General features: G+C 34.4%; 1 protein-coding gene across 1 annotated transcript in view; it reads right to left on the bottom strand.

Moving 5' to 3' along the window:
• LOC149794613 (tyrosine-protein kinase JAK2-like) overlaps nucleotides 1-24,440 on the bottom strand; it is a 59,270-nt gene extending 34,830 nt beyond the window's left edge. The window contains exons 1-4 of the mRNA XM_089968898.1: nucleotides 24,010-24,440; nucleotides 19,666-20,679; nucleotides 5,716-5,829; nucleotides 941-1,098 (exon numbers count right to left, since the gene is read on the bottom strand). Of these exons, the coding sequence (XP_089825024.1) occupies nucleotides 941-1,098; nucleotides 5,716-5,829; nucleotides 19,666-20,679; nucleotides 24,010-24,048 (1,325 nt within the window). The 5' untranslated portion in view covers nucleotides 24,049-24,440. The remainder of the gene's footprint in view (nucleotides 1-940; nucleotides 1,099-5,715; nucleotides 5,830-19,665; nucleotides 20,680-24,009) is intronic.
• Between the last annotated feature and the right edge of the window lie 1,891 nt (nucleotides 24,441-26,331).

The raw sequence follows: 26,331 nt of genomic DNA, 5'->3' as shown, positions 1-26,331 counted from the left end.
CTGTGATTCAATAAAAGACAGCTGACACATCAACACTTTAATAGCTACCACAGACACATCATTGACTTCAGTTTTGGGATTTTTTCTGGACTTTTACTGAATTTTATTCAGGACTTTAAATTACTAGGACTTGTGTCTATAATTCTTGGATTCTTTTGGAACTTAATTTGCAATACCGTAAGTTCTTTTTTTCACATTTTCACTTTGTATTCGTGGGGGAATAAATATCTTTGTTAAATATTACAAAGCTTATTTCTTTCACTCTTTTCTTTATTTATTTTAAGAGCAAAGACTCGTGTATATATATATATATATATATATATATATATATATATATATATATATATGGTGTCGATAAAATATTTAATTCTCATATTTCTGTAAGGGAAACTTAGTTGTCTACTCTGGATCTACAGTTGCCAGAAGACTGGGATTCTCTGACTTAAATTTTCAAAACACTACTGAGAGCTCTGGCTGACATGAATATCATAAGACATAGTTAAGTTAATAAAGGGACATATTTTTCACCTATGATAGAAGCAGGGCAAGAAATAGAAATATAACTGAAATATACTTCCTTGTTGTGAGAAAACTCCAATGAATTGTTCAAATGGTGTAAAGACATAATCAGATTTGACTTTGTGAGGTGCTGAAGAGCACGCTTCCTATTGCATACAAAATAATAACTAAATTAAATGTACAGACAATGCTGCTACCCAAAGGCTGAATACTTTTGTCTGACCTCAACCCAGGTGGGCACATGGCATGTAGCACCATTGTTCCTCAAAGCAAGCATGGGAGAGTTCAGTTGAAGATACACTGGTTGTACTTTTTACATATAAGAAGAAGAAATTAAGGAACAAAATGGTCTTGGGATTTTATGTAAAATGCAGGGAGGGTTTGAAAGTTGGCCATCAGGTTGTATGTAAAGGTGACTTACGAGACAGGGCCATGAGCACGTATCAACTGCATTTCTCTTTGAGAAAGAGGGCACACTTTCTCATACAGACTGATGTAGTAGTCACATGTAAGCCTGTAGATCCCTTCAACACAGGACACAAATGAATTGGCACCCCTCTCATTGTCAAAGTCTATCAGCTGTTATGAAAAACATAGATATCTCTGAGAAAAACAATTTTAAGCATGTGAAATGTTGGAACTTTTTTTCTGAACAAAGGATTTCTTTACTTATAACTTTATCTGACATAATGTAATTGTCTGAAAAAAAACATTTCAGTTTATGAGTGATTAAAGGTTAAATATGAAGGCCTTCTACCAAACCTGAAAACCCCATATCTTGTTGTTCTTATAAACTTCTATTGCAGAGGTTATAAATAAATTATTCATATATCCTGCTTGTATTTCTCCATCACAAATCTATAAATCAATGAAGACATCTGTTTACAGTTCCAATCTATAAATCAATGAAGACATCTGTTTATAGTTCCAATTTCTGTACTCTTTTAAAATATTTATTTTAAATGCTGTACTTATCTCTCTCTCGCCCTAGAGCTGTCTGTTTTGTCTCATTCTTATTTTCTCCTAGATGACTGACAAAATGATGTCTAAATCATGTATTCATCATCAAGAAGTGACAATCATAATATTTGTACAACAACTTAGAATGTGCAATAGGTTCTGCTCTGAAAGTTCTGCATAATACTTCTGGTTCTGCATGCAATACCTGGCCATTTCCCTACTTATTATATTTTTCTTCACTTAGAAATAAAAAAAAAATGAAAATAATAGCCATGTTGGTCAGCATTTTTGCTTGAAAACACCATGCCATCATTGACAAAATTCTATTTGAAAACACCATGTCATCATTGATAAAATTCTATTTGAAAACACCATGCCATCATTGATAAAATTCTATTTGAAAACACCATGCCATCATTGATAAAATTCTACTTGAAAACACCATGCCATCATTGATAAATTCTACTTGAAAACAACATGCCATCATTGATAAAATTCTATTTGAAAACACCATGCCATCATTGATAAAATTCTATTTGAAAACACCATGCCATCATTGATAAAATTCTATTTGAAAACACCATGCCATCATTGATAAAATTCTACTCGAAAACACCATGCCATCATTGATAAAATTATACTTGAAAACACCATGCCATCATTGATAAAATTATACTTGAAAACACCATGTCATCATTGATAAAATTATACTTGAAAGCACCATGTCATCATTGATAAAATTCTACTTGAAAACACCATGCCATCATTGATAAAATTCTACTCGAAAACACCATGCCATCATTGATAAAATTATACTTGAAAACACCACGCCATCATTGATAAAATTATACTTGAAAACACCATGTCATCATTGATAAAATTATACTTGAAAGTACCATGTCATCATTGATAAAATTCTACTACAGTGGAACCTGTCTTGAAAGACCACCACTTCTGCCAAAACATAATGGTCTCTCATGACAGGTGGTCTCTCATAACAGGTTATAACACTATATAATCTCTAAATCTGTACATGGAGAACCTGGTCTCTCAAGACAGGCGGTCTCTCATAGCAGTGGTCTCTCAAGACAGGTTTTACTGTAGTGATCTCCCCTGAAATTTCTGATAGCACCAGGGTAAGTATGCAGTAGTGTCATACATGTATAATGTTTTCAAATACATATTATCATATTACATGCTAAACAGTCAATATCAAATATAAAAGTACCTCTATTTACACAGCATTCTTCATAACATGACTTAATACCAAAACCCATTAGTACTGTAATTTAAATAAAACCATACAAATTCAAGCCATATATATTCCATATGTCAAAGACATAATGGGGTTATAAGTTCATCTGTTGCAATTATGAATATTGTAGACTTAATTCACTCACAGATGTTTGCATGCTTTTATCTGCAATTCTGATAAGAAGATGACTGACTAGAACATGAATTTTAATTGGAGAAATATTTTAAATATAAATGAAGGAATAACCCAACACTTTATTTACACGTTTTCAAGATAGCTAACATTGGAAGATAAACATTGCTCCTCTTCATAATTAAATTGAAAGAAAAATAAATTCATAGGGCAGCACCCACTTACATTTTTTTGATCAAACTAGCTTTCCTTGCTGAGAGTATATTAAGGACATATATGAGCAGCAACTGACAGGTAAGATGCAATTTTCGTTCACAAAATGTTTGTCATATGTACTGAAAATAACATCACAACAATCACAAAAATAGTACCTACAACTACTACTACGATTAAAGCAAAAATAATAGATTGTAATTGATTGTAACAGTACCTCAAGAATTGTTTATGATCCCCATTTGTTTCTTCCCCCCCACCATTATTAACTAAGCAGATCTAAACCAAAAGTTTGCAATATGAAGATTTACCACCTGAACCACTGATTTCCATCCATGTACAAAAAATCTTCCGCTATCTGAATTGGAATCACCAATTGTTGACTGTAGAAGACAGGCCAACAAGGGGGTTACTTTATATTTTACTGAAGGTGGTTTGTCAGTTTTGCATGATTATTAAGAATTGGCTTAACTTAACAAGTCACACATTTGGACCTTGCAATGGAAATGGCTGATCACATGAATGCAAATACAAAAAGTGCATCAAAGGTCATGGACTGGTTGTCTGGATAAAACAGTAACAAAAGATAACGGCTATGTGTGTGAATAATTATCCTCGATTAATATAATTACATAACCAAGAACATGTGTCACTGGAGAGAAAAGGCTTTGAATTAGGTGACATTCAGCTTCCTTAACAGAATATCTTATGGATATGGGGAAATCAATGAAGTATACTAGTAAAATGCATATCAAGGGTGTCTAAAGTATCAATCTGAAAGACCCTGGGGACAACATTGTCCCACATCAGTGGCTGATCAGCTCATTCCAGAGTGTTGTCGCACATAATGGCAAATCAAGTTAGTCCAGGAAGGTAACACAGCTGGTAATGTTAGACAATACTCCTCATTAATTTTAACGGTAAATTTCTGTTGTAGCAAACTATACCAAGGAAATACATTTTTAATCTACATATAATGTTCTTAAATTGCATGATTTTATATTTTTAAAAGTTTTCTCTGCAACTGACATTTAAGAAATCATTTCTGATTGTGGCAAGACATAAATGATGTTGATAGACGCTGGATAAGAGACTAGACTGTATTCAAATGCTGACTGTAGACAAGCCTGTATTCAAATGTTGACTGTAGACTACCCTGTATTCAAATGTAGACTGCTGATCAGCGATGCCAACCTGTACAAATGCTTATCAAAATACAAGTGTTTAGAATCTAGACACCCTGATCAAAATGAATAATACAGACGTTAAACATAAACATAAGAAACTTCCATATATGCATGATGCATCTCTGAGCCTGAACTTACCTGTGTACTCAGTAACACTTAACATACCCTCAGAAAAAGATGACCATATCCATTCTTCCAATGACGTTTTATTTAATTCCTTCAACTTTTTTGCCAAACCAAGTTATCCTTGAGAATGACCTTGTACCTATATAATTCATTTCTCATCCATAATCACCTTGTACCTGTATAATTTATTTCTCATCCATAATCACACTGTACCTGTATAATTCATTTCTCATCCATAATCACCTTGTACCTGTATAATTCATTTTTCATCCATAATCACATTGTACCTGTATAATTCATTTCTCATCCATAATAACAGTGTACCTGTATAATTCACTTCTCATCCATAATCACACTGTACCTGTATAATTCACTTCTCATCCATAATCACATTGTACCTGTATAATTCATTTCTCATCCATAATCACATTGTACCTATATAATTCATTTCTCATCCATAATCACATTGTACCTGTATAATTCATTTCTCATCCATAATCACATTGTACCTGTATAATTCATTTCTCATCCATAATCACAGTGTACCTGTATAATTCACTTCTCATCCATAATCACATTGTACCTGTATAATTCATTTCTCATCCATAATCACACTGTACCTGTATAATTCATTTCTCATCCATAATCACATTGTACCTATATAATTCATTTCTCATCCATAATCACATTGTACCTGTATAATTCATTTCTCATCCATAATCACATTGTACCTATATAATTCATTTCTCATCCATAATCACATTGTACCTATATAATTCATTTCTCATTCATAATCACATTGTACTTGTATAATTCATTTCTCATCCATAATCACATTGTACCTGTATAATTAATTTCTCATCCATAATCACATTGTACCTATATAATTCATTTCTCATCCATAATCACTGTACTTGTATAATTCATTTCTCATCCATAATCACACTGTACCTATATAATTCATTTCTCATCCATAATCACATTGTACTTGTATAATTCATTTCTCATCCATAATCACATTGTACCTATATAATTCATTTCTCATCCATAATCACATTGTACTTGTATAATTCATTTCTCACCCATTTAACAGTTTAATGGACAGGTTTCTCACTGTGTACATTGTTTATACACAGAGACAAAATGTATTCTATTTACCAGTCTAACTATTGGAGCTGATGTACGTTTCTCCCTATCTGTGTCCACATAGAATAATCCTGTTTAAAAATATTTTGGAATGCGGGATTTGCACTAAATATTTGTAATACCTCTACAAGATCCAAAATTATAGTTCTGATCAAGATAAGAAGATTATCATCTGACCTGTGTGCCTTCATCTCTGCGGATCATAACTCTCCACCACTTCTTGTTCTCCACCTCCTTCAGGCTGATGTCCATAGACAAAAGACTCGATACTGGTGCGTGAAGGACCACTTCCTGTAAAAAACAGTTTGTGTCACATCTCATGTGCTGGGAATGCTATACTGGTGCAGGGGATCAACAAAATTGCTGATGGCAATTAAATTTCTTAGAGAGAGATCATTTTAATAAAGCACATTTAGTGAAAGATCTGATAATTACAGAAGGCCAAGGTCCAGGTCCTACATTTGTTATGCGGTGGACCAATCATATATTACCAGCACTAATTGATGGGACCTTTAATATTTCACAGTTGTTTCCTAGTTATTCCTACAGGATAAATCAAATAAAACAAAGATTAATCTTCAAAACATCTTCAATGAGTCAAGTGAAGAAAATTGTTAAATATTTTGACTGGAAATGCAATAAATCACCAGAATTGGTACAATATACTAGCCCCAGATCATGTACGATCTTGGCCAATTAAGTGTCTTTCCTCTACCTGAGCTAAATGCTGGATCATTGCTTGACTTATCCAGCCCTGAGCAATGAAGGGTGATACTGATCCAAGACTAGCAAATCACAAACAAATTTTTCACATCTTGTGGTGAACTAAAATTTATTGGCCTTTAGTACTGTTTGCAGATTTTAACCTTAATGTTGCTGCTGTCTGATAAATTAATGTAAACTATTTTCAAGGATTTATACAAGACAAGAATGCATACAAGACAATGATTTATACAAGACAATGATTTATACAAGACAAGGATGCATACAAGACATTAGGACTAAACAGTTTAATAAATCAAAATGTTACCTTAAGAAAAAGAAAAAAGGGAAAGTATAAAAGAAAATACTATTTTCATACATGGAGATTTATAAAGTTACTAAAACAAATGTTTCTGGTTTTGTTTACCTTTTTAAGATAAAGAATTGGAATACACATTGTTTTGCTTAAGCAAACAGTATACATGTCATACATCGTTGAGAATCACAAAATGACATTTACATACTGCTGGTTAAGGTACTCACACATACATGTACACACTGTCATAAAACATACAGTGTGTGTGTGTGTGTGTGTGTGTGTGTGTGTGTGTGTGTGTATATATATATATATATGCACACACACACACATGCACAGAAACACACACACATACATACATACTGTGATTAATTAGGTTTAATTGTGGTCTGTTTAATAAATTCTTCATAAAATGGTTTATTTGTGTTTTCTTTTTGCACTGGTCAATGGACACATTTAATACTTTATCTGAATCAATGTATATTTTCCATTTTCTTTAAAGTTGTACTCCCATCTCTAGAGTATAGCACCAGTGGCATGACTATCTCCCCACATGGGCCCCACAGCAAACCTTTGTAACCCCTCCCTTTCTGTCGCTTACGTCTTTTTTTCCTGGTTGGGCCCCACAGTATGGCTGTACCTGCTACCACAGTAGCTACACCACTGTATAGTACCTAAATTCCATAATACTGAACAAAAGTTTATTTAAAATACTAGAAAATTTGAAAAAACAATCACCATTTATATAGATGATCATTTTTGCCATCAACGTAATGTTCTCAGTGAACCACTTGGGCTGAACAGAAATATTATAAATAAATAAATTGTAGGGTCAAATACCACTAAAGAAGACCCATGTTAAAACGGCATCTTTCCCCAAAAGAATTAATTATATTTGCTGTATGACAAGGTTTATATCTATAATTATCGTTCAGTATATCTCTTCCACGTATCTCATCTATCTTTTCAAAACAAGAATAATTTGTCATGTCGTGAATTTTAAATGGGTCATGGAGTTTCTTTAAACAAGATATTTTTGAAGCTTTCTCAAACGATATTGTATGTGGTAAACCTCCCTCATTGAAAGGATTTACAAATATGAATCTTTAATTTTGTCTCCTGACACAAAAAAAAAGAAACAAAAAAAGATTCTTTAATTCTTGGATAATGTATTTTGGTGGGCAAGGTAAACTATTGATAAGATGGATACAGACTGAAAGCAACAAGGATTTAATGATAGTAATTTTACATATATATATCAAAGGTGGTACAAAGATCAATCATTCAGTAGTTTTGTAAATTATTTGTTTACATTAATTAATTTAATTAAGTTTTATCTGCCACATTCAGATCAAAGAAAATTCCAACTAATCTGAATTAGCCCTTATGATTCCAGCATAGGTTTCTCTCTGATAGCAATTCTCTGCAATATTTTTACTGACCTTCAAACCATACTGCTTGCATTTTTGCAAAATTTACTAAAACCAGGACAATATCTAAATTTATCAAGAAAAAGGGATGAATTCTCCACTTAGTAACTTATTTAAATCTGAATTTTGTTTATCTGAGAAAGGAGATAGTAGCAGAAAGTGAGAGGGTAATAAAGGAGAGGACAGGAGAGTTGATGGACAGGGTGGATTCACTGGAATTTGAAAACCACCAATTGTTAGAAAAATTACAAGAAGCAAAGAAGGAAAATGATAAAATGAGGATTGATATGAAAGATTATGAGAGGAGATCAGAGCAAGCAAGTGCAGCTTCAAACCAGTCCGAACAATATTCAAGGAAGCTGAACATAAAAGTTTTAGGGCTGGTGGAGGAGGAAAATGAAAATCTGAGAGAAAGAATTCCGAAGTTGGTGAAGGAAGTCACAAAAATTAATTTAGATAACAGGGACATAGTGGCTGTGCATAGGATTCCAGGTTGACAGGGACAACCAAGGCCAGTGATTGTCAAATTCTGGAGTCTGGATTGTAAACTTCCAATTATCAAGAAGCGGAAGGATTTTCTGCAGTACAAAGGAATTAGACTGGTAGAGGATGTAACCAGGCTGAATACTGAACTTATCAATAAATTATCTAGGCATCAAGAAATTGACAGTGCATGGTACTTTAATGGATCTGTGTATGGTAAAACCAAATCAGGAAAAAGGATAAAATTTGACATCTATGATGAAATTGATGAGAGAATTAGATTATAAGTGTAATATGCAATTCTGTGAACTTATGAAATTGACCGAATAGGTATGTGAACTTTCGTTTTTATACTCCTTTTTCTACTCTAATTTGTTTTAATTATTTGTTTATAAGACACTTCTTTCCCTCACCAATTTTATCCATAATTTATATGTCTGATGATTCGCTGGTCCACTGTTATATCTCTCCCTAATAAATTCTCTCACTAGTTTATAAATCATCTTTCACTCTTATACTCTAATATACACATTTACTAAGTTGTTTACTCACTTTTCTCAACATTACTCTTCCATGATAAATCTCTCAGTCTCACATTTTTTGCTCATACATTCAATCACCCACCACTTCCTTGTATGCGCTCTTTCACTCTTTCTTTTTCTTCCCTTTAACCCCTTTTTTCATTCATTAAGTTGTAATTTATATTCTTTTTAATCTGTGCCGTTTGGTTTACAAAACTGTCTCTAGCTCCGGAAAGGTCTGTCAGAGGTGCATAAGAGTTATCGCAAATGGAGTTGTTTCACTTGCTGTCCATAGTATACTGTATCAATGTTAAATGCAGCCAAAGCTACAGCCTTTACTGTAACACCATGGATGATTTTATTATGGATGTTTGTATTCTGTGTGAGTGTGAGTGTGAAAGCCATGCATATGATAAACTCAAGGTGATAAATACTTCATACATTCCTGTACAAGAATATGTATGTGTAAAATTTCTGCTGTTTTCATGGATAATAAAATAAAAATTATATCTATTAATGTTAGAGGCCTGCAAGGTTCAGTCTTAAAACGAAGGGATATTTTTCACTGGGTAAAACAAAAGAATGTATCTATAATATGCTTGCAAGAAACTCATAGTACAAAGAACGATGAAATATATTGGGCAGCTGAATGGGGATACAAATGTATATTTAGCCACTGCTCTAGTAAGAGTGCTGGGGTTGCAATATTTTTTAGAAATACTTTTGAATTTATAATTCATAGAGAAAGATGTGACAGTCAAGGGAGATTTATTATTATTTTAGATATTACAATTAATGGCAACAGAATAACCCTCGTGAATTTGTATGGTTATAATGATGATAATCCTAGCTTTTTTAGAAAGTTAAAGGAGGAGACTTTATTTTTTGAGAACTCATCAATTATAATGTGCGGAGACTGGAATACTGTTCAAGACTTAGATTTGGATACTTATAATATTTTACATGACAAACACCAACAGTCTAGGGCAGCGATTCAAGACCTGAAAAACGAATTGGAATTAATTGATCCCTGGCGAAATTCCAACCAAGACTTAAAGATGTATACCTGGAGGCAAAAATCTCCCTTGAAACAAAGTAGACTAGATTACTTTCTTGTATCAGATGACATTCATATGAATACAGCTGATGCATATATCTTACCAGGGTACAAGACTGATCATTCTGCTATTGTTTTGAGTGTGGCGTTTTCAACGTTTCCAAGGGGAAAAGGATATTGGAAATTTAATAACCAACTGTTGAGGAACATTGAGTATACTGATTTGGTCAAAAAGTGTATAACTGACACTGTAAATGAATATTATGTAGGGGGAAATAAAGATGACTCTCTCCATGTTTCTCTTTCCTGTAACGACCAAATGTTCTTTGAAATTTTGAAAATGAAAATAAGATCTGAAACTATAGGTTATTCTATTAGGAAATCAAAAGAGAAACGGGAAAAATTAAAGAAAATTGAGCAGGAAATAATAGAAATTCAGGGGGGACTGTCAAATAACATAAATGGGGAAATTCTGGAAAATTTAGAGAGAAAAAAAGCAGAATTAGAGGAATCTAGGAAAAAATACATAGAAGGTGTTATATTAAGATCTAAAGCTAGATGGTATGAATTTGGGGAAAAAAGCACAAAGTACTTTTTAAATCTTGAAAAAAGAAACTATGTTAATAAGACAATAAAGGAAATTATCTTAGATGATGGGACAAATATATCTGACCAAATAGATATTTTAGAAGCACAAAAACAGTTTTATATGGAATTGTTCAAAAGTAGAATTGCTCAGCTTGATGATGAGGCTATTCAAGAAACTCGAAATAGATTTTTTAATCACAATATTAAACTTAGTCGAGAGGAAAGAGAATCATGCGAGGGTCTGCTTACAATTAATGAATTTGGTATGTCTCTAAAACGGATGGAAAATGGAAAAAGTCCTGGCTCGGATGGATTCACTGTAGAGTTTTATAAATTCTTTTGGAAGTCTCTGGGGGGATTTATATGTAGATCAATAAATTACGGATATACTGTAGGAAAACTTTCAGATTTTCAGACTCAAGGAGTCATCACCTGTCTACCAAAGGAGGAAAAAGACAGAAGATATTTTAAAAACTGGAGACCTATATCACTTTTAAATACTGATTATAAGATTGCTTCGGGAGCAATTGCAGCTAGGATTAAAAAGGTTCTTCCATCAATAATCAGCGATACTCAGAAAGGATATATGAAGGGTAGATTTATTGGAGAAAACACCAGACTATTATATGATATCATGGACCAACTTGAGAATGAAAACAGATATGGTTTATTATTGTTAATAGATTTTGAAAAAGCCTTTGACTCAATCAACTGGATCTTTGTGGAAGAAGCTCTACAATCTTTTAATTTTGGTGATTCCGTTTGTAAGTGGTTTAAACTGTTTTGTAATGACTCTAATAGTTGTGTTATAAATAATGGACATATGTCATCTTTTTTTAGATTTGAAAGAGGATGTCGTCAAGGAGATCCCCTTGCACCTTATTTGTTTATCATTGGGGTTGAGATTTTAGCTATAACTTTAAAGCAAAACGTGGATGTACGGGGAGTAATCTTTGACGCCAGTGAATATAAATTGGGTCAGTATGCCGATGACGCTTTTATTCTTCTTGATGGATCTAGTTTTTCTCTTGGAGCAACTATGAATATCTTGCAAGGTTTTTCTCTATTATCGGGACTTAAATGTAACATAACAAAAACAAAAGCTATTTGGATTGGAAACAGGAAATTTTCTAATGAAAGAATATGTCCCGAAATGGGCCTAATTTGGTCCTCTTCTAACTTTACACTCCTTGGCATAGAATTTTCTCCAGATTTACAACAGATGGTGGAAATCAATTATATGAAGAAACTAACAAAGGCAAAACGAATACTGGCAAGCTGGAGTCAAAGACATCTATCAATAGTTGGTAAAGTAATTGTTGTAAAGACTCTTGTTCTGCCCATGTTCATACATCTTTTTTCAGCACTTCCTAACCCATCAGCAAAAGTTGAAGCAGAACTAAATCGTATGTTATTTAAATTTGTATGGGGTGGAAAAGTAGAGAGAATAAAACGTGATATACTAGTTTCCCCAGAAAACGAGGGAGGACTAAATATGATACACATATTTTCATTCATTAGGTATATTAAGATAAGATGGGTTAAAAGATTGCTGGAAAAGGAAAATGGAACGTGGCAGAACTTAGTCAATACAACTATACTCAGAAATAAAAAGGATATTTGGAATTTAGGGAGAAGGAAATTAGAAGAATTTTGTAAGTTCATTAAAAACAGTTTCTGGAGAGATGTAATTTTGGCAGTATCTAAATGGAAAGAAGAACCGCAAAGTCCTAACGAGTATCTATCCATGAGTATTTTAAAATTTGTCCCCCCTAAAATGATCTATCAATACAAATCCTGGACAGAAGCTGGTTTTGAAATTCTGAACGATCTAGTAGATGTTCACGGTAATTTAATACCGTTTGAGATAATAAAACAAAAAACTGGAAGAGACGATTTCTTGAAATACTTCTCCTTAATATCCAGAATTCCTAAAGCATGGAAAGATGCCATAAAAAACCACCTAGTACATAATAATTTTGATAAGCAGGAGGATAAAATAACGAACTTGTGAAAACAAGATTCACTCAAGTTTGTTTACAAAGATCTTTTACAGGAAGCTAAAAGGCAACACACTACGAAGCAAGAAACTTGGATGCAAGTATTTAATAAAAATATAAGTAGTGAGGAGTGGTCTGATATATATAGCCGGGCAAAATGCTGTACCAAGGATACCAAGTTGATCTCTTTTAACTTTAAATTAATCCATAGAATAATCGCTACTAATGATTTTCTTAAAAGAATTAACATATTTGATGACAACAAATGTACTTTCTGTAAGAGTGAAACTGAAAGTATTGAGCATCTCTTTTATGACTGTAGTATTACTTCACAGTTTTGGTACCGTTTTATTGAAGTTTTTGCACCTTTTTGCCCAAATATTGTACATCTGTCCAAAAAAGAAACATTTTTAGGAAGTGAACAACTGGACAGTTTGGGTAATTTTCTGCTTATTTTGGCAAAATATTATATTTATACTTGCAGATTCAATATGAAAAATCCTTCTATTTTTGCTTTTAAGCAAATAGTTGCAATGTATAAGAACATTGAAAAATACACTGCTAAGGTAAATAAAAAAGAGGACCAATTTCTTCAAAAATGGACCTCAACAATGAACATTTAACTTGTCTCTGACTTGAGGGTAAACAGGAACAAAATACTGTAATATCACAAAAGCCATGTCACCTAGATTGTGTGCCATATGCATGTCTATATGCGTGTGTGTGTGTGTGTTTTTCTTTTTCACTTTCTCTGTAGATTATATTTATTATCCCTAGATTATCTGATAACCAGAAATGTTTGATTGTAAGGTGACCCTGGGATGGTTCCCCGACCCATTGGTCAACCTATTACGGGGTTAATAAAATAAAATTAAAAAAAAAAAAAAAAAAAAAAAAGAGTTTTGTTTATCTGGATGCTTTTAACAGCAGTGTTAAACAATAAAGTTGTTGTTCTAGGGTTTAACGCCATTTTTCAGCACAGGATAGGCTATACATGGCGGCCAGTATAACTGGTGGAGGAAGAACCCTGGAAAACCCAGGGAAGAACCACCGACCCACGAGAAGCTACCGGCAGGCTTTCCCACGTACCAACGTTAGCCGAGCCTTGGACTCGAACCCACGCAGACAGAGGTGAGATAGCAGTGATCCGTAACGGAGAGCGCTTTAGACCACTCAGCCACTCGGGGCCCCAAACAATAAAACAGAAATCTTAAACATGTATGGATAAAGAGGATTTCCTTGTCTATTCCTTGAGCTGCAAATAAAGACAATATAGCAATCACTGGTCTACACCCAAAACGCTTCCGAAATAAATATAGCCAAACTTTACTAATTCTGGGTCACTGAGGAAAAAATGTTGCTTAAAACAGTTGACTGGCTCTAGTTTTAAAGATATGATACTGGGTCAGTATATACAACCCTTGACTTGGGAATGGTGGAAGATAAGTGGGTTATAAAGGGAAGGGATCTCAATTGAAACCAGAAATGACTAAAATACATCTTTGACTGGATTTATGAACAAATCTATGACTGGGTTTGGACAGTACTTGCTTTTTAGGCAAAACAATGAATGATGCAATCTGAAGCTGGTAATTTGGTTGCAAAATTGGAGATCAGGACAAGAGGTGGACCCCACACATACGCTGCAACACTTGTGCATAAAATCTTTGCCAGTTGTTGAACAGATAAAAAGAAATCAATGTCTTTTGCAGTGCCAATGATTTGGAGAGAGCCAACGGATCATATCAGCAATTGTTACTTCTGCATGATGCCTCCACTTGGGAAAGGTGTCAAAGAAGAAAATGTGGACTGTGCATTATCTAAACATTCCATCAGGAAAATGCCCAGTACCCCATAGAGAAGGACTACCGGTTCCTGATGCACCAAAATCATTTTCACTTAAGTCAGACGAGGTAGAGGGAAAGGATGATAGCAGTGGAATCTCCTGGCAGGTGATGTTAGGATTTCTATGCTCCTTGACCATCCTGTCCCATTCTTCTTCATGGAAGGTGATCTCATAGCCTGCAACAACTTTGATAGTGTGATGGCAGCCATCAACATTGTTCACGATCCAGATGAGTGGAGACTGTTCATTGATTCATTGAAGACAAGTCTTAAACCTGTTTTGCTGCATAATGGTAATGTTTTGCCATCAATTCCAGTTGGCCATGCAGTCCATATGAAGAAAATCTATGAAAACATGAAACAGCTTTTCAGGTGCACAAACTATAATCAACATCAGTGGCAGCTTTGTGGCAGTATAAAGGTTCTTGCTCTCTTGCTTAGTCTGCAGACTGGAAACACAAACTACTGCTGTTTTCTCTGTGAATGGGATAGTCATGCGAGAGATTCCCACTACATGAAGAGATATTGGCCAATCCGACAGTCATTGGATCCTAGGAGGAGTGTTCAGCATCCACCACCTGTGTATGTGTGTGTGTGTCTGTGTAACCTTCAGTAACTAGACTGGAAGAGCAACAGCCTTGTAATGCAAGATTTGTTGGTTCAATGCCCACCAAGGTCAAGCTGGACATGCTGCCTCAGTGTGCCCTTTGGATAGGCTTGTAGATCCCATTTCCTTTGCTTGACATCACCAATGCGTTAAAGTGATATAAAAACTATAGTCCCTTGATGGGACTGACACTCTCCTGGCTGAAAAAATTCCAAAAAATCCAGGACCATTTCTTCCTTGTAACTAAGTTGTGTTGCTTTTTGATATTCTTCAGTGATTGAGATTTTCAAATTAGCTGCTGTGGTGGAAATACTGGATGTAAACTTGGCACCATTTTCATTTGGGATCAACACAGCATCATGAGAAGTCTTCTGGTGGAGTCTACTTTGTTTTGGATGAGCAAACAATAACAAGATTTTCGAGAGAGATGGCAATTGTGGCCACAGTCAATATAAGACTGGCACCATTTCAATTCAGTACCAACTTGACATCATAAAAAGTATTTTGGTAACATGACCAGTCATTTTAGGAGAAGTGGTGATAGCAAGATTTTCAAGACTGGCATTATGGTAGTCATATTGGAAGCTGGAATGGCACCATCTTCATCTATGACCAACTACACATCATAAGAAGTCCTTGAGTGAAAACCCCATGCTGATATGACCATTTAGTCATACCAATAAGATGACATGCACGATGGCCACTGCTGCAGGTGTAGCAAATATCTAAATGTCACCATCAGGACCAACCAGACATCACAAAAATACCTTGTTAATATACCTATCCAATCGGCTGGAGCAGTGAAAACAATATTTTCAAGATGACATCTGTGCAGGTCTTTTTTGACATCAAATAAACACCATTTTCATTTAGGACCAACTAAACATTATAATAAGCCTTTGAGTGAAAACTCCATGTTAATATAATCAACCATTCAGGATGGGTAGTGATAGCAAGATTTTCAAGAAGGCCACTGTGGCAGCCATATTTTCCTAAGATCAGTGCAATTTTCATTAGGACCAACTAGATAGCAAAAAAAACCCACTAATTTTTGTCTAGTAAAATATATTTCTTCTTGAATACTTTCCCAATCAAAATACCATAGGAGAACTACTACGACCTCGCAAATCCCGCCCTCCCAGATAAAACTTTTTAGCTGAAAGAACTAAAAGCTATCTGCACAAATAGGTGGTGGTCAGGCAGAGTGATCTCCCCTTGAAAAAGGAGTTGGTGACAAAACATATTAGGGGGCGCTCACCAGTTAATATGTACTTCTGAAAGAGTGATGTATGTAAGGTGAAGTAGTTTGCATTTAAAACATGCACAATGGAGAGAATGTTGGCATACCTCTATGCTACATTAATGTAATGTGGATGATATTTTTTTGGATATTGTACTTTTGGAAATTTTACATGATTTAAGCACAATGTTAACTAAAATGACTGCTCCCTTGAGTTAAAAAATCAGTCTGAATTAGTCTAAAGTACACTATACATAGCAGCTATTAAAATAGGGAAAATGAATTTTGCCAGACTAGACAATACCAGCTTCTGAAAGTGCAATGAATGAATTACCAAATATATAAAATGTAAAAAAAGTTATCAGCTCTTTTTTATACAATTTACCTCTGAAGTTGAGGAAGTGAAAATGACCAAGTAGAGCTAGCACTTTTTTGAAAGGTGCATATCTGAAGTAAGGCCAAGCTGTATACTCCATAACCCATAATACACCCATCAATCATACACCAAAATAAAGGGAATTAAAGGTTCTTTGAATTATACCCAAGGTATACAAGGTCTTTTTTAAATAGCCAGTATAACCAGTGAGGAAAGCCGGGGAAATTCTTTTTCTTTAAAATCCTAACCCCATGCAAAATACGAAACTGTAGGGCATCACCTTATTACCTCAGTTACTACTAATATTCTCTATATGGATGTGACTGGGAAGGCTGGGAGAGTGTATGCATATTATGATTAAGTATTTGTCAAGAAAGATATTTTACAAGAAAAATTGGTTTCTTCTTCAAATTCTTTACCCAATCATGATACCTTACGAGAATAGGTAAAAGGTGAAGGGAGGTACATCCTTTTACCCAAGGAGATGTGACCTCTGGTCCCCTAACTGAGACAGCTTACAGGTAACTCAACTGGAGAAGACTCCATCTGTTGGGGCACAGCTTCAAAAAGGGAAAATTTTCCCTCTTGCAAATCCAGCGGAAGTCATAAAGCTGGATCTTATAAAACTCTCAGACAAACTGGAAAGGTGACCTGTTGCACCATGGCTATAGGCCCAAGCAAATCCAGTTGAGCCCTTTGGATAAAAGATCTCTGAGGTAGAAACTGGAGAATGTGGACTCATTGATTCAGTCTGTCATCGCTAAGGTTACTGTAGAAGGTCTTGTATGAAAGGTAAGCTAAAAATGTACTTAAAAGCAGTTTTGGTGTTTTGTTCAACCAGGTTAGTACCCATGATAGGTTTCTCTTTGGGCACACAATTCTGACTGTGTATAATCAAAGCTGGAAAGCAGGTCAGATAGGTCTTTACTTTGCTTTGTCCAATATCCTCTCCTCCATGATGATAAAAGGTGTCAACGATCATGAAGCAATATAAGTTTTTAATTGATGCTCAGCACTCTATGAAATTAGCAGTTATACATTTTTTGGAATTCCATTGTCACAAATTTCATTTCTTTTCCAAAACAATGCAAGCTTTTGAGAAATTCCATGACTTTTCAAGGCCTTTGAAATTTATATTCTAAATACCAGAATTTTTCAGGATTCCAGGACCCACAGGAACCTTTACTTGAATCTACATTATCAATTAAACTTTAAGTAAATTGAGAAATTGAGTATGTGACAAAATGGTTCTGCTATTAAAATTTGATTAAAATTAAGTTCAGAGAGTTATGCTCTTGGCTGGTTCATTTTTCAGTTCAAAGTCTTATCTAAACCGCCCTTAAAAATCTAATTCCAAACCCATTCTCCACCAGTCAAATTATCTTATATGAATCTCTATACATGTTTCTACTCTGCTAATTATATCTGTAATCAAACCTTTTTCTTTTCATTCACACATCTATCAAAACATAGTTTGTACATGTACTAGTTACATATATATGGTATAATGCTTTAAGATGCAATCAAAGATATAAAGAAAACAAAAGTTCTTTTTTGTCAGATAAATATAATGTTATTTCCTTCAAATATCCAATGTTTACTTTACACTATTTGTTTACCATAGTTGGGCTAGTATGTTATCATACTTTTTTTTTTAGGGCAAGCTCAAATCTACCAACTTAAGGGGAAGTTCAATTTTCCACTCAGATTGCCCTGACTTTTTATAACATGTGAAAACCCTGTCTTATATTCTTTTTGAAGATAAAGCCATAATTAATATGCCCAGCCTGTGATCAAAGTCATTCGAAATCTTGAGATACCATTGCAGCCTTCTCATAAGCTTCTAAAGTAGCCGACTGATAATTGTCATAAAAATATGTGTTGTAAACATGGCTGACTCAGCTGGAAAAATAGATGGAACTTTAAATGGTGGCTAGTCGATAATGAGAAAGCTGTCATTTACCAAGTTTATTAGAAACTGGATAAAAATGTCTCTAGATCTAGACATGTAACAAGTTCAGACAATCAGATGCAAGATATCCCGAAATTATAATGTATACCTATTCCATTATCGAACTCAATCAAGCTCTTAATGATATAAGCATATATTCCTAGTCTGAAATGGATCAAAAATATGGCCTACAGAGTGGTAAATACGGCCTCCAAAGTGGTAAATAAGTCTGCCAATGAGATTACTCATTACTGTAGTATGCATACATTTTCACTCAATATCAAACTTGTTCAAGATCAGCAAATATTCCAAGTCTAATCAAAACTGTATCAGAAATGTGGCTTCAGTAGTGGTAACAATGCTAGCTGATAAGATGCAACACCACCTCATCAGTATTGATTGCTTGGATCTTGGTCATTATCTAACTCATCTGAAATCCTGATTACATAATCCCAAATTTCAAGTTTGATAAAATCCAATCAGAAATATAGCTTTCAGTGTGGCAAAATCAAAAATCATTAGTATGCATGGATTTCCCTTGTTTACGAGCTCAAACAAAATCTTACTGAATCATGCATAGATTAAAAAAATTTCATTAAAGTGGGATGAGAAATACGGTCTCCAAAGTGGTAACAACCTCTGTCTATAAGATTAAGATTATTTTGTTTAATATATATATTTATCTTGCGTATTATTAAACTTGTATTATGTTCTGTGACTCATTAAGAAAAATCATTAATATAGAACTCCTCCAAGATACTGATGAAATAGATCCATATTCCAAGCTTGTTTAAAACCAGATTCTAAACATGGACTCTAGAGTGGAAACATGCAGTTACTGATAGATAGATGACTAATAATATATGACTGGTGATACTCTATGCTCAAATGGCTTTTAGATCAGGTGGGCTAAAACAAAACCAAAAGAAAACATATAATTCCATTAATTACATCTGCTAATTAAAGTTAATACCAACTGTTTTTAATCATAATTCTATCTATTACACAAACCTCTTTCATTGACTTCTGACTGTAGCGTGCAATATGCAAATATGGATGGGTTTCAGATCTCTGCTCATCTCTCTCAGCAAAATCAACAACAATTATCACATCTCTTTTGGATGAAATGTGCAATGCTTCCTCCATTTTATTATACATGGTGCCAAGTTCAAGCTCATGTGCCTCATAACGTTCCTGATACAGACTGGTTGTTGCCTTTGTGAAAAGTTTTGTAACGTAACTTGTCATCAAGGATTGCGTTTCTCTTTCATCCTGTGAAGGATGTTGATTACGCAAGTTCAAAAGTTTATCCCTCATTCCTGATTTTAGAAGAAATTTGTCTGTAATACTAATGTTGGATAAAGAACAAGGAAGAAATTTATTCACATCATTTAAAACATCATTTACGTTTTCCTCACTGTTCCTTGTCTGTTTGCGTAAGAAGATCATCATATCAAGAACAGCACAACCATACAAAACTGCTCGAGCTAAATCCCTGATATTATTATCCTTACCATCCTTTTTGAGACAGGAGGGATCTGTGAATCTATCATGAATAAAATCATCGCGAACTTGGAAATACAAGTAATTGAATCCGACAACATCAATGTTCAAAAGCTGCTTAAGTTTATCCTCAAGAGGAATGTAACGTATTCTAAAATAAAATTCTTCAGATGGGTGTGTTTTTCTCACTATGTCCTGTGGACTCTTCCAAAAAAAGGCATGCCCCTTTTTGGTCTTCACAGCTACACCAAATAATTTTGCAACAAGGGGTGATACTTTAAGACGCTTTGCAAGAGATTTACAAACTGTCTCTACAGATAGGGGTTCCAGATAGAAGGCTGATGTTTGAGATAAATCTTCATTTTTTAAACGCAAGCTATCCACATTTACAGACTCGCCATCATATCCACAATACAGATGTATCCAGACTGGTTCTGATTCAACTCCATTTAGGGTACTATAGTTAACTGCCCCTTCCGCACGTGAACCTCGAAGTCTCCGTAAGATACCTGCCATTCTGCTCTGAAAATAAATAAAAACATGAGAAGAAAACAGGAAAATTGCTGAGAAATAAGCTTATCATAATTTTCAGAACAGGATGCTGTTAATGAAAAACAGGTAGCTATGTAGGAAAGGCATCACAGTGTGCATGCTTGCTAGTGGTACGATTCCACCTAAAATGTAATATCTAAGATCCTTATATATATATATGATTCCACCTAAAAATGTGAAATCTAAGATCCATGTCAGCCAATTCTGTGCAACGATACATCATTTCTGTGAAAACTGGATCACATTATTTTGGGTACAAAATCCATTTTGTATCAAGAAAGAATGATCATACTTTAATTAAGAAAAGTGATATTCATAAAGTGTACAAAAATATCCCACATTCTGACTCAAAATGCACATGAAAATGTGATTTCTAAATGTCAATATGAAGACCCACTCCATGACCTTCTTGAACCTGTTACCCTGAAAATCCTATTTACTATGTATCTTTTACAGACATGATTTTGCTCTTCCATTAAAAAAGCTGAAAAAAAATGTAAGGGAGGTTTGGGGGTCCTCCTCCAACAGGGACTCAAGGGGCAATGCATCTTAGTTTTTACACTCATAAAAAACAGCTCCTTGTGCAACTTATGATCATAAAATAATCCAAAATAATCATTTGAAAAACTAATAAACTTATCAAAAATGTTCTTTACTTCAATAATTTCAAAATATTTATAGTCACATGAATTTGTTTTCCAATGCTATTGATGCTGAAGTTATTTCATGTGCATATCAGTGTTCACATCATAATTAAGTCACAATAATTTGTCAATTTTTGCAGCAAATATATTATACTTCTCTCTTTTCGTAACAAATCTGTAAAATAAACATGCAAGTACATCAACTATATACAAATAATCCCATACATTCACTTGTCTTTTTCTCCACTAGACACAAGCTGTTGATATGCCAGTCAAGCTCTTATGTGGCTTTAGTGTAGTAGGGACTTCTATATGATTTAACTGTTTTCCAATTTTCTAGTCTGGTACATAGTCATGTTGAATAGAATCCACATCTTCCAAAACAATACAAGCAGAATCTTTACAGCACACTCACCCATGACCTTATGAACATTAATCATTTGGTTTAACAGGTCTAGCTCTATGGTCTATGTAAGTGAGAGCAGGCATTTGTATTTATGCAAATTAATTAAATGATTATTTACAGGACTTACAATTAGTTTTAGATTTTGAAAATGCTGATGATATTAGAGACAAGATAGTAGATTAAGTTTCTCTAATTAGCAAGAGTATCTTATATATAGATTTTAAAGAAATAGATACTTAGTAAATAAACTCTGACAATCTTTGCCAACCTTTACACTTTAACTACATTTATTTAACATTTGTATTTTGAGGAAGAGGTTGAAAGTGAGTATGAGTCTGATCAGATATATTATAATCATTTATATGTTTTCAAATCAACTTCTAGGCAACTCATTAGTGAGATATCAAATGTTTAGTTTAATGTAGGAAACACAAATCTATGTACTAGAAACAATTCAAGCCAGTAACAGAAATATGATATCAGGATGTCTCCTGTGAAGTTCCTCTAGGCTGATATATATACCAGAGGCAGAACTGGCAGGTAGCTTTTGAGTTTGAATTAAAGAAATATGTAACAGATGTTTGTTTGTTGGCTCTACTAGCTAATTCCCCAATGTAGCTGCCACCTACACACCAAGTCAGCTACAACATTAGCAAAGATTTCTTTAGCCTTCCTTTTTGTCATCACTCACTTATTTTTGGCTCAATGTGCAATTGTTTCTTTTCCTTCTCAATGAAAGCCTTTCTCCTTTCAAGCTGGTGATTGTATTGGTGACATGCAGTGTGCATATTCTGACAGAGGGCTACATCTGTTCTCTCATGCAAAAAATCTTTCTTCTTATAGTAATTAACTGCACTTTTTTCAGATGCCTTCTGAGCTTCGATTTTTCCATGTGCAACTTTTTTTGTAGGTACTGTTCCAAACTCTTCCAACCACGATTACCATAATTCAGATCATTCTTGCATAAGACACAAAATGCCAGTCGTCTAGCATTCAGTTTTCATATAAACTGACCAACTAAATTTCTGTCAACTTTATGCTCCAGCCATTTTCATTTCCATACGTTTTTTAAACCTTTATCTAAACTTTTCGTGTTATCCTCTCTCTCAACAACTTGGGATGCCATGTTTTGCAAGCGTGAGTCTTCTTTCCATTGCCATCAGTTTCCATTACACAAAGATTCATTGTATGAATTTAAACCTTTGACCAATCAGAATACTCTTTATGAGAGTCATGTGCTAACTGATATATGGAATGAATAATTTACAAGGTTCTTTTCGAATGAGACAGAACAGACCATTTTGAAAAAAGCAGATTGGAGATGATATAAAAAATGGACTATATCAAGAAAAGTCTGATTCAAGTCAGGAGAAAAGCAGAATTCCACTTTAAAATGGAGAAAATTCATGTCTGCCTTTAGAATCATACAAATAAATACATTATATCAAAGATGGAAATGTATACCTTAAAAAAATTCTGCATCTTAATCCAAGTTTCCAATTTTGCAAGAAGTTGTTCCACACGTAATGAGATGTCTGCTACACAATGCATCAACTTGTCGCTAGAACAGTATTCTCAAGAAATTCCCCATCGTATACTCCATTTCTAAATTCTTTAGTAATTTTTCCCCATAAACAACACATTGTAAACACATTACAGCCTATTCATAGTTGTTTCTCTTCCACATAATAGCTTATTGTTTTAAAACGTTGAACTTTACTAATCTTTTTAGAAGATCGGTTTAGTTTGCTTAATATCTCTTGCCATTTATTGGCATTGTTACATTGAATTTTGTAAAACTAGCTATAAACCTAACTAATTACTCGACTGAACTGCTGACAGAAGGAGTCCAAAGTAATGTATTTCATTTCTATAGCCCGATGGATTAAAAACATCACATCTTTTCAAAGCTGTGCGTAGAATAGACCGACATATTGCTTGTCAAGAAAACACGGATGTGGTATCCCATATGTCCAAAATTAATATTATTTTGAACAGAATATTTTGGTGACAATTGCCTCTTTTCAAATGGTAAGCATATTCAATATGATATTCTTGAAGGTATGAAACTTGCTTTTATCTTGAAGTAAATGACCAAGTCGTCTCGCTTTTCCAAATAAACTTTGTGCCAGTAAGAACCAAACGTGTGGAATCGAGAATAAGAAATAAATGCGTAAAAAACGTATTTTACATTTTAATATACGTCGGGGGGGGGGGTAATTTTCATACAATGACATAGTCAGTACTTACACACACTTGAAACATAAACTCCCTTGGCTTTGCTGTCATTCAGAGGTCACATATCTGACTGCATTCTTCTACAACCAGTACACTGACATCACATTATATTAATCTAGTGTTAAATCCTGGATCTGTAGTAATCTAATCCAATTATTTATACTGACAGTATCATTTACTTAATGTTGTTTAACATCAATCAAACGTTGAATACGTAACGTTTCTTCCGGAAGACGCAATAACATACAATCAGTTGGATCTGCAGCCTTGATCATTATCAAACGGAACTCAATATCTTCCTTTAAAGTCTCTTATATTGAAAGCTCATCGCATACAACCAGGATTTTTAGAACATCCACACCATATGTTAGTTAGCATTAACATTTGACTATTTGGGCTTTTAAGTTCTAGGCTACGAAGTCGCAAAATCCGGTGTAAGAGTAAAAATAACTCCTGGCAAAATAATATCTATCCCAACATTCATATCCAGACAATAACATCCACTCATCCCTAAGATTTCGTCTGTCTGATTCCTGTCAGAATAGCTCCACGAACGCCATTGAATCAAAATAAATAAATAAGTGCAGGTTAGCGGCAGGACACAGTTCCTGCAATTCGAATTTGGCAGAAAATATTTTACTACAAATAACAAACAAATACAAAATCTAATTTTTATGCCCCGCTCTTTCAAAGAAAGACTGAGCTATTATGTTATGTACATTTATTGTGTGTTTAACTTTTGTCCATGATTGTAGATTGTAATGATCATTTATATTTTAATATAGTTATGCTATAAATAGGTTGTAAACTCGGGTTCGGATTCTAGACCCAGAACCTATTTACAGTTTTGAGGTAATTTTTCATTAGTATGACTGAGTTTTGCGACAACTGTCACGCCATCAGCGGCCTTAGCGAGGTCCGAAAGGTGCGATCGTACCGTGGGAGGGCTGCGACAATAGTGTAGTTTGTATAAAACAGATTACAACTAAAGCAGATTATTTAAAACTAAATTTGATTTTGAAGACAAACCTGTATGTTTCTATGAATATTCCATATAATTTTTTTCATTGATGTAGAAATTAGATTTTGGAAGCCTATTGTTTTTGTTTCGCACCGGGCACCAGGCTCGCACAGCCCTAAAACCACCGCTGGTCACCTAGATATAAATTGCTACGCATTTGTAATATAGTTGTGGAGGTATATATTTACTATAATTACAAAGTGCTCATAAGACTGTTTGACTAAATTACTATTTTGGAATTATTGTGAATTCATTCTGCATTATATCATTGTGATTCAGCAAGACTATTTGCACTTCAGCACATTCAAAGCAATTGGTACATCAGCGCATTCATTCGAAATACTCTATTCTTTTGGACTTGTGATAATACTTTTAGAGTTATTATGGACATAATTCACAATAATGTAAATTCCTCTTCAATTTTCATTTTGTAGCTTACAGAATTATATTATTTGTTGATTTAACAAAACTTTTTGGTTGCGCTTCTACCCGTTACTTAGTTTAAAATCATATGTGTTTAATGTCTTTGAGCTCCTCAGTAGTGAAGGGGTGGGGTGGGGTGGACAATACACGGACAATGGGAATTACCATTACAATACCCCTTGGGCACGTATACGGGCAAGATTTTTACGGACCCCCTGGGCACGTTTACTGACAATGAGAATTTAACATGGAGAATATTGGGCCTGTATACTGACAAGGGAAATTTGGGTTTTGTGTAGGGTGAATAAAAATGGAACAGGTGAGGTGACATCACGGTACTAGACGTTGGCAACAATGTCGCAAGGGTCTGACCTGAATACCCGCTGCTCTAGGTAGTGACAAATGCAGTAGAGACATGGATATATATAACACTTACATAGATTGATGAAAAAGGGGCTTTGTGTTTTTTTTTTTTTTTTAACCATTCCGATAACATAGAGGACATCGCACAGGTCTTCTCTTCCTCAGACTTCTGACTTCTGGACCTTAGATGAGGACTCTCTTCAGACAGGCTTGTTTCTTCACATAGGTCCTTCTTTTCTAAACGTTCGTATCGGTGATCCGGATGATTGTCCATGATGATCTGACATACATGGGTAAGTGCTTACGGAACAGCGTCGACGATACGAGAGTTGATGATTCAACGTTAGTCCACATATTGTGTCAAGAACAAGGGAAGGGAATGAAGTGAACAGCGGTTATTTATAGTGAAAGAGCGGATTGAAACGGATTGAGTTTTTTTCACCAATATCAATACGCGTTACAAAATTCAGTCACAGTGTGGAGTCTGTCTTCCAGTCCGAAGAGAGCTGATTGTGACGTCACATTCC

This window comes from Sinohyriopsis cumingii, chromosome 8, assembly GCF_028554795.1.
Source record: "Sinohyriopsis cumingii isolate HCF-2022 chromosome 8, ASM2855479v2, whole genome shotgun sequence".
Lineage (NCBI taxonomy): Eukaryota > Metazoa > Mollusca > Bivalvia > Unionida > Unionidae > Sinohyriopsis > Sinohyriopsis cumingii.
This window is presented reverse-complemented; position numbering and strand designations above follow the sequence as displayed.